The sequence below is a fragment of the Hemitrygon akajei genome, chromosome 2 (assembly GCF_048418815.1).
Source record: "Hemitrygon akajei chromosome 2, sHemAka1.3, whole genome shotgun sequence".
Lineage (NCBI taxonomy): Eukaryota > Metazoa > Chordata > Chondrichthyes > Myliobatiformes > Dasyatidae > Hemitrygon > Hemitrygon akajei.
Genome location: NC_133125.1, coordinates 130,138,563 through 130,150,568, shown reverse-complemented (window position 1 = coordinate 130,150,568; position 12,006 = coordinate 130,138,563). Strand labels below are relative to the sequence as shown.

Here is a 12,006-nt window from a genome sequence, read left to right as displayed (position 1 = left end):
AGTCCACTGTCTGACCTGCTGTCTTTGAGATGAGATCTTAAAATTGGCCTTGAGGGGTAATGTGAGTGGGGTGAGATTGAATGAAAGGGCCAGTGGAGCTTTGATTACACCGACGCTTGCAAAAGGAGCATTTCTGCGATTGTAAAGGTTTCAGTTGTTCAGTGGGTAATTACACATTGGTGTACGAGAAGAGAAATTGATATAATTAAGGAAATATTTATGATAGAGAGGATCTTGGGTGTGCCTGTTGGAATTGCTGGAGACAGCACCCAAAGTATTTACTGAAGGCACTGCATCTCTGACCCATTAAAATGGGTGAGGAAACTTTCTTTCAATAAATTGCCCTTATGAGTGCCAGCATAACAGAAGAGACCAAATTGTGTGTGCATATAGGGAGATGAGTGTGTTTAATTTTAAAAGATCCATAGCAATTAACAGCTGAGGCCACCAGCATTGGTTAACTGTATCACCGGATTGCAGAACAAACTCCATCTGTTTGTGCTCAATTGCCCAGGGCAGCAGCAGACGTTTTCTGCGAGTATCTCCGAGTTGGAAATTTTCTTTTGCCGGTTTTCTCAGAAAGTAGCTTTCAGTCTGGCTCGTAGGAGAACATGAGTGGTATCATGAAAGTCCCTGGCCCCCAGCTCGAGTGATCCAAAGAGCCATTGTTCCTCCCCATAAAAGTGTTGTAGGTTTCAGAACATCGAACATAGCGTGGTAACAGGCCTTTCGGACCATGATATTATGCAACATTTTAACCTATTCTAAGATCAATCTAACCCTTCGCTCCTACATACCTTCCATTTTTCTATCATCCATATGCCTATCGAAAAGTTTCTTAAAAGTCACTACTGTCTGTGCCTCCTCCACCACCTCTGGCAGGGCTTTCCACTCTCTGTGTTTAAAAAAAAATAATAAGCTGACCTCTGACATCGCTACTATATTTTCCACTAATCACCTTAAAATTATGCCCCCTTGTATCAGCCATTTTTGCCCCTTGGAAAAGTCTCTTGCTATCCACTCAATCTTCTCATCCTCCTTTGCTGGGAATTCCGGAAATGTAGAGAGGAGGGTGGGTGTGTGCACCCATGGGTTCCATCGCCGCTGGAATGGGAAAAGGCGCTAGTGGATAGGAACACGCACTGCATGCTGGAGGAACTCAGCAGGCCAGGCAGCATCTATGGGAAAGGGTACAGTCAACATTTTGTGCTGAACCCCTTCATCAGGACTGGAGAAAAAAAAGATGAGGAGTCAGGGTTAGGAGGTGTGGGCAGGAGATGAGAAACACAAGGTGATGAGTGAAACTGGGCGGGGGAGGGGTGACGTAAAGAGCCGGGAAGTTGATTGGAAGAGGTACAGGACTGGAGAAGGGGGAGTCTGATAGAAGACGGAAGGTTATGGAAGAAAGAAAAGGAAGAGTACCACCAGAGAGGTGATGGGCAGATAAAAGTGAGAGAGGGGAATGGGAATGGTAAAACGAGGGGGAGGCATTACCGGAAGTTGGAGAAATCGCTGTTCATGTTGTCTGCTGAATAGTAACTAACTTCCGTAGTTGTTGTATGACTTGTTTCTATACAAGTCCGTAGTTGGATGCATCAGCAAGGGAGATGACGCTGAGTACAGGGCTACGGTGGGAAACTTTGTCACATGGTGTGAGCAGAATCTTCTGCAGCTTAATGTGAAAAAGGCTAAGGAGCTGGTGGTGGACTTGAGGAGGGCTAAGGCACCAGTGACCCCTGTTTCCATCCAAGGGATCAGTGTGGACATGGTGGAGGATTACAAATACCTGGGGATACGAATTGACAATAAACTGGACTGGTCGAAGAGCACTGAGGCTGTCTACAAGAAGGGTCAGAGCTGTCTCTACTTCCTGAGGAGAATGAGGTCCTTTAACATCTGCCGGATGATGCTAAGGATGTTCTTCAAGTCTGTGGTGGCCAGTGCTATCATGTTTGCTGTTGTGTGCTGAGTCAGCAGGCTGAGGGTAGCAGACACCAACAGAATCAACAAACTCATTCGTAAGGCCAGTGATGTTGTGGGGGTGGAACTGGACTCTCTGACAGTGGTGTCTGAAAAGAGGATGCTGTCCAAGTTGCATGCCATCTTGGACAATGACTCCCATCCACTCCATAATGTACTGGTTAGGCACAGGAGTACATTGAGCCAGAGACTCATTCCACCAAGATGCAAAATTGAGCGTCATAGGAAGTCATTCCTGCCTATGGCCATCAAACTTTACAACTCCTCCCTCGGAGTGTCAGACACCCTGAGCCAATAGGCTTGTCCTGGACTTATTTCCACTTGGAATAATTTACCTATTATTATTTATTTATGGTTTTATATTGCTATATTTCTTCACTATTCTTGGTTGGTGCGACTGTAACGAAACCCAGTTTCCCTTGGGATCAATAAAGTATGTCTGTCTGCCTGTCTGCCAAGTCAGGGTAAAACTAGTGAATGAGAAGGAGGGCTTGTATTGGTACAGTGCTATTTTTGACCTCCAATTCCACCCCCCAAACACTCGACTGTTACCTAATGAGTAAAGCTTGATGCATTTGCAAATGTGCCCAACTTGCATTCCTCAAGACCCCATATTTTCTTTATTATCCCACCCACGTTCATGGTCTTTTTCGAACTTGGATATTTGAAGGCAAGTGTTATCTGGTGTTTATATCTAGAAGTGTCTTATGTGATTAATCAGGTGACTTGCCTGTTCATGGCGAGGCCTAGTCTGCCTGTGGCTGTGGATGAAGCCTTGATGGCAATTTCTGTCTTCCATCTTATTGCCACCCCTGGGCTCTAGGCTCAGTAATCTTGTCTCTGAGCAGCAGCAAATGAAATGTTTGGCCAGCTTTATGTGTTTTGGAATGTGTGTTTGTTGTCTTCTCTTGCTTTTAAATTGTTGATTGGAGAGTAAAGCCACTCCCCACTCATTCAGGCAACAATGTATATTATATATGTATATGAATAGTTCTTGCTAAATTGGGAAGGTTTCTTCATAAAATTAACCTAAACACAAGAGATTCTGCATATGCTGGAAAACTTGAGCAACACGCACAAAATCCTTGAGGAACTCAGCAAGTCAAGCAGCATCTATGTCGTGCTTTGTAATTATTCTGGCTTCTGCCCCCTTCCTTTCCAGTGCTGATGAAGGGTCTCAGCCCAAAACCTCAACTACCGTAAATTCCGGTGTATAAGCCGAGAATTTGGCCCTAAATTTTGGTCCTAAAATTAGGGGGTCGGCTTATGCAGAGGGTGCCAACTTTGGAAACCAAATACATGGAAAACAGCAAACACGAGGAAATCTGCAGATGCTAGAAATTCAAACAACACACACAAAGTGCTGGTGGAACACAGCAGACCAGGCAGCATCTCTAAGGAGAAGCACTGTCGACGTTTCGGGCCGAGACCCTTCGTCAGGACTAATGGAAAACAGGTTGTATTTATTGGCTGTTTTTTGGTCAAGTTCATTCCACTGTCAATGCATGAATTCTTTGAATGGTTTGTTTAAATTCACATCTAGTGGCTGGAGCACGAACATTGAACCACCGGGGATGACTACAATGTCCGTATTTTCAGCTTTCAGTGCTGCTTTTGTCTCACCTGACAAGTGCGCCTTGAACATGTCCCAGACAAGTAGCGACTTTTCCTTCCTGACACCTTCGGGACGTTGACACCGTACCTCTTTAACCCACTTCAAGCAACCCGCTTCGTCCATCCAGCAGCGTTCTTGAACGTAAACAACAACACCTCGTGGGAATTTTCTGAGCAATCTTTTTGTCTCAACACAAGATCATGTCTATTTATAAATCGGGTGCACCAGCTTCGCATAGCTTTGAAATTTTCGCTGGCCTCACGGTTTTTTCCGTCCCATTTCAACGCTTGAACTCGAATCATTTCTCTGGTAGCAATGTCTCCAGCCGATCACTGGTGATTCGCTTTTTCTTCCAGTTCTGGCCACTGGCATGTTTTCCCGCGGTTTGCACATTTCTTCTTTCGCATTTCCCTCAGCGTGTCCTCTGCCTTTCTCCACTCTCTCACTTGTTTCTCATTTACACTAAACTTCTTAGCAGCTGCAGAATTATTCGTTCATTTAGCAGAATCAACAACCTTCAAATTGAAGCCAGCATCATATCGCATTTGTTTTAATCTTTTGTACATGGTGGTTGCAAACTCAATACTGAGTACACGTACTGATTCTGCCACCCCGTGTTGTGTTTTAACAAGATTACGATGGGCGCTAAATGGTTTCACGGGGGTTACATTTCAGAGGATTCTTTTCCATTGGAAACCTAATCCAAAATTTCCCTCCCTGATTTATTTATTAAGAATTCGCCTGTAACGCTCTACAATGTGTAGGCTTGTTTTCTTAGCAGGTACTGGTTCACAAAATTTCCAGGTTCCGAATCCAGCAAAGCTGAGTACCGACATGTGAGATCTTGTGATCTTTTCTGGTTAAATCAAAAACCTCTACAAAAGGGGTCAGCTTATACAAAAGTAACATGAAAAAGTCACTTTTTTAACCTTGAAAATGGGGGGTCGGCTTATACTCTGGGTCAGCTTGTACACCGGAATTTACAGTACTTATTCCCCTCCGTAGATGCTGCCTGACGTGCTGAGTTATTTAGAGATGCGTCACAGTAACAGGCCCTTCCGACTCAATCACAAACAAGAAAACACCTGCAGGGGCTGGAAATCTGAGAACGCACACAAAATGCTGGGGGATCTCAGCAGACCAGGCAGTGTCTATGGGGAAGAAAGTAGAGTTGACGTTTCAGGCCGAGACCCTTCGCAGGACTCAGTGAGCCCACGCCGCCCAAATGTACCCATGTGACCACTTAACCTACCAGACCTTGTGTCTTTAAAATGTGGGAGAGAACCAGATCACCTGGCAGAAACGCATACAGTCTCTCAGCAGACAGCGGTAGAATTAAACCCAAGTCTTGGAGCTGTAATAGTGTTGCACTAACTGCTATGCAATTACGCTACCCCTCCAGCATTCTGAGTATGTTGCATAAACATAGAAAACCTACAGCACAATACAGGCCCTTCAGCCCGCAAAGCTGTGCCGAGCATGTCCTTACCTGAGAGATCACTTAGGGTTACCCATAGCCCTCTATTTTTCTGAGCTCCATGTACCTGTCCAGGAGTCTCTTAAAAGACCCTATTGTATCCACCTCCACCACCGTCGCCGGCAGCCCATTCCAAGGATTCACCCCTCTCTGCATTTTAAAAAAAACAACCTACCCCTGACATCTCCTCTGTACCTACTTCCAAGCACCTTAAACCTGTGCTCTCACCGTGCTAGCCATTTCAGCCCTCGGAAAAATAGCATCTGACTATCCACATGATCAATGCCGCTCATCATCTTATACGCCTCTGTCCGGTCACCTCTCATCCTCCGTCACTCTAAGGAAAAAAGGCAGAGTTCACTCAACCTATTCTCATAAGGCATGCTCCCCAATCCGGGCAACATCCTTGTAAATCTCCTTTGCATCCTTTCTATGGTTTCCACATCCTTCCTATAGTGAGGTGACCAGAACTGAGCACAGTACTCCCAAGTGGGGTCTGACCAGGATCCCATACAGCTGTAATATTACCTCTCGGCTCCTAAACTCAATCCTATGATTGATGAAGGCCAATGCACTGTATGCTTTCTTAACCACAGAGTCAACCTGCGCAGCAGCTTTGAGTGTCCTATGGACTCTGACCCCAAGATCCCTCTGATCCTCCACACTGCCAAGAGTCTTACCATTAATACTATATTCCATCATCATATTTGACCTACCAAAATGAACCACCTCACACTTATCTGTTGGTTTTGAAAAGTGACCATGTCTATTTGTAGAGGAAAGTAGATTGCACTACAAAAGCCTCCTTCCTTGATCAATGCTACAAAGAACATGGAACCCTCCAAGAGGAATATTTCTCAGTGCATCTGAGTAATGGTCTGTGTGCATTTTCAAATTGTTTTTATTCCAAAAGGACTCCCTTTCACTATGGAGTACAGTCATTGCACCAGATTTCTGTATAGCATTGAAAACATCCATTCAGCCTAACTTCTTCCCCTCCTATCAAATTCCATCATCTTCAGCACCTTTGTCACTTCCACCTGCCACCTCCCAGCTTCTAACATCATTTTCACTGAGCATTACTACAATCGGAACCTGAAGAGAAGCTTTTTTTTTAAAACAGTAAGTGGCATATACAGTATATTGGAGCTGCCAGTGGAAGTGGCTAAGACAGACAAAATAACATTTAAAAGACGGTTGGGTACACAGAAAAAGTTTTAGAGGGATATGGGTCAAACACGGGTAATTGGGCCTAGATTAGATGTGCGTCGTGACGGTTATGGACAAGTTAGGCTGAAGGGCCTGTGTTTCCATGCTGTATGACTCTATGACTATGTTAACTACTGATGCAGAAAAGGAAATCTAAGACGATTTGAAATTTTGCCACCTGGCGACTTTTCACTGAGTAAATCAGACGGCTACTTCAGGTGAACAGACATGCACAGTTAAAGGTTCAAATCCTGAAATGACTCATTGAGTACAGCTCGGACTGCTACAGCTAATGGCACGTCATTATCTGTATTCGCTGAAATGAAGGTCCTGCATTAATGTAGCCAGAGATGAGCACGTTGTAGTTGTTGAGGTGTTTTGTTTTTGTCCGAGAGCTCAGTTCAGGAAATGGGAAAGTATTCAGCATTTCTTTCGTGCCAACAATTCTTCACCATTCACCTTTTAAGAGGCTTTTAAAATACAATTAAATATATATTTTTTACAAGTTATTTTGATGCATGTTCTCTGCCCAATTAAGCTTTGCTGAATTTAGCTATCCTGATCTGACATGTTCTCTCTAGTTTTTATTAGATTGACATGTCATTTTTAGGTGTGTCTGCTATCTGATGTCTTTTATTTCATTTCCATTTTTTCCATCGCTGTGGTCATATTTATCAATTAGATGGTCTTCAATGTGTCCAGCAACTGAACTGGGATAGAAAATTCCAAAGTTCTGCAATTGAAATACCTGCTACCAAATCTGAGGTGACTTGCTTTCACCCTTTCAGATTGTGGAAGAAGATTTTTGGCATTTGCTCTGTTAAACAACTAAGCGTGTGTATCAATGAAATTTTCCCTTCTAAGTTGCAGAAAATAAAGTCCCTATATGTTTGAACCTTGTATTGGAGAATTCTCCTAAGAGGAGGAATGAGCTTACTTATGGAATTGCATCCTTGCCAAAAGACCAAAGTGACTCACAACCATGCTTCATCAAAACATGACATAACCACAGGATGACGTCCTTTCTCCTAAATCATGTGGAACCTCCCCAAGTACCTACTGACAGTCACTTTATGTGACTAGTATTGTAGAGTGGATTTCAGTTAATTGAGCTGTCAATCAGTTGGGTCAGCCGTTTATTTGGGACACTGTCACTTAATTGGGACGGGATTTTTGCCCGACAGTTTCTCAACTAGTGTCAGTTGCGTGCACTTGTATGCCCGTTAGAGTGAGCGATGTTTAAATCACTTCAGTCGCATGCGTTTGTGTTCAAAAAGCAGTGGTCTTTGTCATTGAAAGTCGGTGAGAAATAAGCAATGAGACAATTCAAAACTATTTTGCTCACCGCGATTCGGGCTTGAAGGTGCCAGAAACGACTGGAAGTGAAAATGAAACGATTTCACTAATTCAGCTAGTTAGGACCGATGAAGAATTGGAAGGTATCAACAGTCACCTTGAATGTTATAATGGAAATGGAGATTTGGAGAATGCAGAAGGCAGTCATTATCTACACTAGGTGTCTGTGCTGATCTTGTTAATTTACATTTAATCAAAAACTACGTACAATTGTTGACTTCTTCGACCAATAACTATTGGGAACTAATACAGTTTTGTAGTGCTGTGGTGGTATGGGTAGTGTTCTAATTTGTTCTGTATTTCATTTAAATACTTAATATGTTACTCAGTTTAACGGTAGTTTTAACTTTTTCACTATTTCCATGAAACTTTTGATATTTGGGGCAGCAGCTTAATTGGGCACTGGTCCTGATGTGCCCCAATTAACTAAAATCCACTGTATTTATTCACAGACTACTCACTGAACTCCGGTACTTTTTAAACACTTATTTTCTTTACATGTCATAGATCTTATGGTATGTATCTTCCCTGTATTATATATAGATAGAATAAATGTTTTGAGAGCAAGGTCACTGCAGCTGACTGTGTACGACATTACTGTAACATCAAGATGTTTTAAAAGTTTCTAATTTTCTTTATCAATGTTCTTGTCTTTCAGGCTCCGGGTATAGATGAGAAAGTCGACTTGCATTTTATAAGCTTTGTAAATGTTGATGGACATCTGTATGAACTGGGTAAGTGCATCTTCTTCAGTGGAAAATAAAACTAAGGTTGTTTGACCCATCAGTTCAAATACTGTTCTGTTCATCGACTTTATAACTTCCTTTTAACTACTGAAAACAAAGCAACAGGTTTCTCTCTTTAAATATTGCCCAAAGCAAAGTCAGCAAGAAGTACACGGTTGCATTTCAGTGCATTGAAGTCTGAGTCACTTTTTGGAAAGTGTATTGTTTATTAATTTTAAAATAATATTTTCAAGATTGCATGGAATTGGTGAGGGGAGAAAATGAGATTTGCAGGACTGGTACTCAACTTGCAGACTTTTAGCTCGTGGAGGAACAGAAGGGATACTGCAGATGTACTTTGTATTTGAAGCAGAGAAGGTTTAAATCATGAAGGTTTTTACATAAACTGGGGACCACTTTCCCAATGACATGTCAACAACCAGAGGATGCCCTTCAAAATTGATTGGCAAAATGTCCAGAGGTGGAATGACCTTTTGTTTACAAATTGATGAGCTGAAATGCACTACATGAAGGGTGAGAAGGTGTGGGTGATTGGCCAGTCCTTTCAAAGAGCTAGTGCAGGCATAGGGGTGTCGGAGGGGGGTGGTGTTGAGTGTCTTTTCTCTATTTCTGATTGTTTTACAAGTCCAGAAGCAGATTTCTTCTTTAGTTCATTAGATTAGGAAAAGTTGGAAATTTTCAACCCTGCCTCACAAATTGCATTTCGCAACAGCAAGATAATAGAGCAGTATGTTGGGCAACAATTTAGTTCCAAGAATGTGGATCACTGGAATTTCTCACCTACCACCTGGTGACTGCTGGCTTTGAACTGAAAAATCAGAGTTCTCAACTATGAATGACCCAACCTTTCATTAGGTAACTTTTATCACAGGCAAACTTGGTGATCATCTTATCAAATGCTGTGTGGCCAACCCTTTAGGAACACTTCTGAATTGCATTGCTAACTAAGTTGGAAACATAACTAGGCAAGCATTTTCAGACCACGCATACAAAATACTGGAGGAACTCAGCAGGCCAGGAAACATCTGCAGGGGTGTCAAACTCATTTTAGGTCACGGGCCGGATTGAGCAAAATGCAGCTTCATGCGGGCCGGATCAGTCGGACGCGTGCGAACGCAGCTTTCGTTGCCTCCGTTTTTTCAGCCTGCTCTCATGTGTCTCAGTCTCTGCTATAACTACAAAGTGTTTCACTTTACAAATTCCGTTTCTTATGAAGAAGACTGCCAAATAAACACTAAAAACCCTGAAAACCTGGTACCTGAATAAACTCAGCATTAGCCATATCATACGCCATAGGCGCTTCGATTACTGGGGCCAGCTTTAATAGTAATTAGATATTATCTCGCGGGCCAAAGATAATTCCACCGCAGGCCGGATTTGGCCCGCGGGCCTTGAGTTTGACATATATGATCTATGGAAACGTGTAACCAGTCGACATTTTGGGGCAAGACCCTTCATCAAGGACTGGAATTACTTCCGTGCAGTTTTCAACTGTTTTTTAGACTAAGTCCTTGAGTTTACTAGTTGTAAAGATTCGCCTCTTAAATAAGAAATGTGTTTCAAGCAGATAGTGGCCACAATATTTGGTTGTCAACCATTGGAAGTCAAGACTTAGGAATGTCACAAAACACAACCTTAGTTGTTAGTTTACATGTTTGAACAGGTTAAAATTAGTCAAGCACCTGCTTTATTGAAAACAATTGTTAATTGTCGAGCTGTTGCACTGATATTTCTGGTTGTGAGTGACATGTCCAATGCTATTCACTCACTTTTTATTTTACCTCTTTAAAAATTCATTACAATGCTAACTTTTTTTTATTAAAAGGCAATCCAGATGCAAAATTATTTTTCTTCCCTCTGTCTTTCCTCTTTCTTGTGTTTCCAATTGCAACCTAACCCCTCCCCCATCCAGTCTTGTCCACTCTGTCATAGAAATGAGGTGCCACATTCTGTATCTATTCTGCAGATTTCCTAATCAATATTGAGTTCCCTCCGATCCATGACCAATTAGCTATGCCAAAGGACTCTAGTTGGTTGTATCACAAGTATAGCTCTAGCATAATTTTTCATGTTTATGATCTTTTGAATTGATTACTGATGTTGATAACCTAGAATCTTTTTGTTAGAAAATGGTTTGAATTCTTTGCTAGATCAGTGAAAACTTTGTCAAACCCTGTGAATGGGGAGAACAGTGCAAGGGAATGCAAACTGGACTCATGAGTTGGACTCACTGTTGGTTATCAGGTAGTTAAAGCAGTAGAACTCTTCACCCAGGAGCACTGTAAGAGTATCTTCACCCTACAATGGTCATTCCTCATCTTCTCAATTATAGATGAGTGAAACGTACTGGCATTCACTACCCATGCCTGAATAAAACACATCCATTTTAAAACAAAGATCTGAATTGTATATTGTATTACATAAAGACACTAAGTTTCCACAAGGTATATTACAAAGCACCTGTCAGTTTTTGCTCATGTTTTACAGCTAGCTCATAGTCTGTTGAGTAAAGGGGACTCGTAATTGGATCAAGTCCACTTAATGCAACTGGTCAGTTGGTGACCATGACAAAGGGTTTAATGTCATTGGCCTGTAGATTTTGGAGAGTATATGGTGAATTGACCTATGATTTTGTTCACACCATTACTCATTTGATGTAAATTGGTAAATTACCAAATAAAGTTGCCATTAAGTGCGTGTTCGTGATCTTTTGCTGTTGTAGCCCATTTATTTCAAGGTTCAATGTGTTGTACATTCTGAGATACCACAGCCCTGCAACTCACTGAATGTTATTTTGTTGTTTGTGCCATTTTCTGTAAACTCTAGAGACTGTTATGCATGAAAGTCCCTGAAGATCACAGTTGGAGATACTCAAACCACCCTGCATGACACCAACAATCAGTCACTTAGATCACGTTTCTTTTCCCATCCTGATGCTTGGTCTGAACTACAAGTGAACCTCTTGACCATGTCTGCGTGCTTTTATGACTATCTGCAGCAAGTGTTGGCTGCTCGAGGAACTCGGGCTCAAAGGTGATGACCTGGAATCTCCGTTTCAAACACTGTGACGCATCAGGGAAGAGGAGAGTCACCTGGATTCTCGGTTTCAGGAGGCAGGCTCACCCATTAGATTAGCTGCCTCAAATTCGGTCTGTGGTCAGGGACAAGAAGAGGGTGTGACTGTGAGTGAGGATCCAATAGATGGTGCTGAAGGTGCCTCAGCCATTGAGCTTGCCCAACAGGCCTGAGATTCTTGCTCTCTGCGTGGAAGAGACGGTGGGCTGTAAGAAGGATGAGCATCCTAACTATGACACTGTGGTTCAGGGAGCCATTCAAGAGGATGGAGAGAAGGGATATGTGGTAATTGGGGGCAGTAGAGTCAGAGGAATGGACAAAGTTCTCTGTTGTAGGGTTAGTGCATCCTGAAGGATGTGTTTCCTGCCTGGACACAGGTTAGGGACATCTTATCTCACTTGCAGAGGAATTTCCTGGGGGGGAGGGGGGAGAGATCCAGCTGTTGTGGTCCATATGGGTATCAACGACATAGGTGGAACAAGGAAAGGGGTTCTGCTGAGGGAATTTGAGCAGCTAGGGACTAAATTAAAAAGCAGAATCAAAACGGT

At 42.6% G+C, this 12,006-nt stretch overlaps 1 protein-coding gene across 1 annotated transcript in view; it reads left to right on the top strand.

Annotated features, from left to right (window-relative positions):
• uchl3 (ubiquitin carboxyl-terminal esterase L3 (ubiquitin thiolesterase)) overlaps positions 1 to 12,006 on the top strand; it is a 54,799-nt gene that overhangs the window by 21,353 nt on the left and 21,440 nt on the right. Inside the window, exon 5 of the mRNA XM_073027934.1 lies at positions 8,296 to 8,371. Coding sequence (XP_072884035.1) covers positions 8,296 to 8,371 — 76 coding nt within the window. The remainder of the gene's footprint in view (positions 1 to 8,295; positions 8,372 to 12,006) is intronic.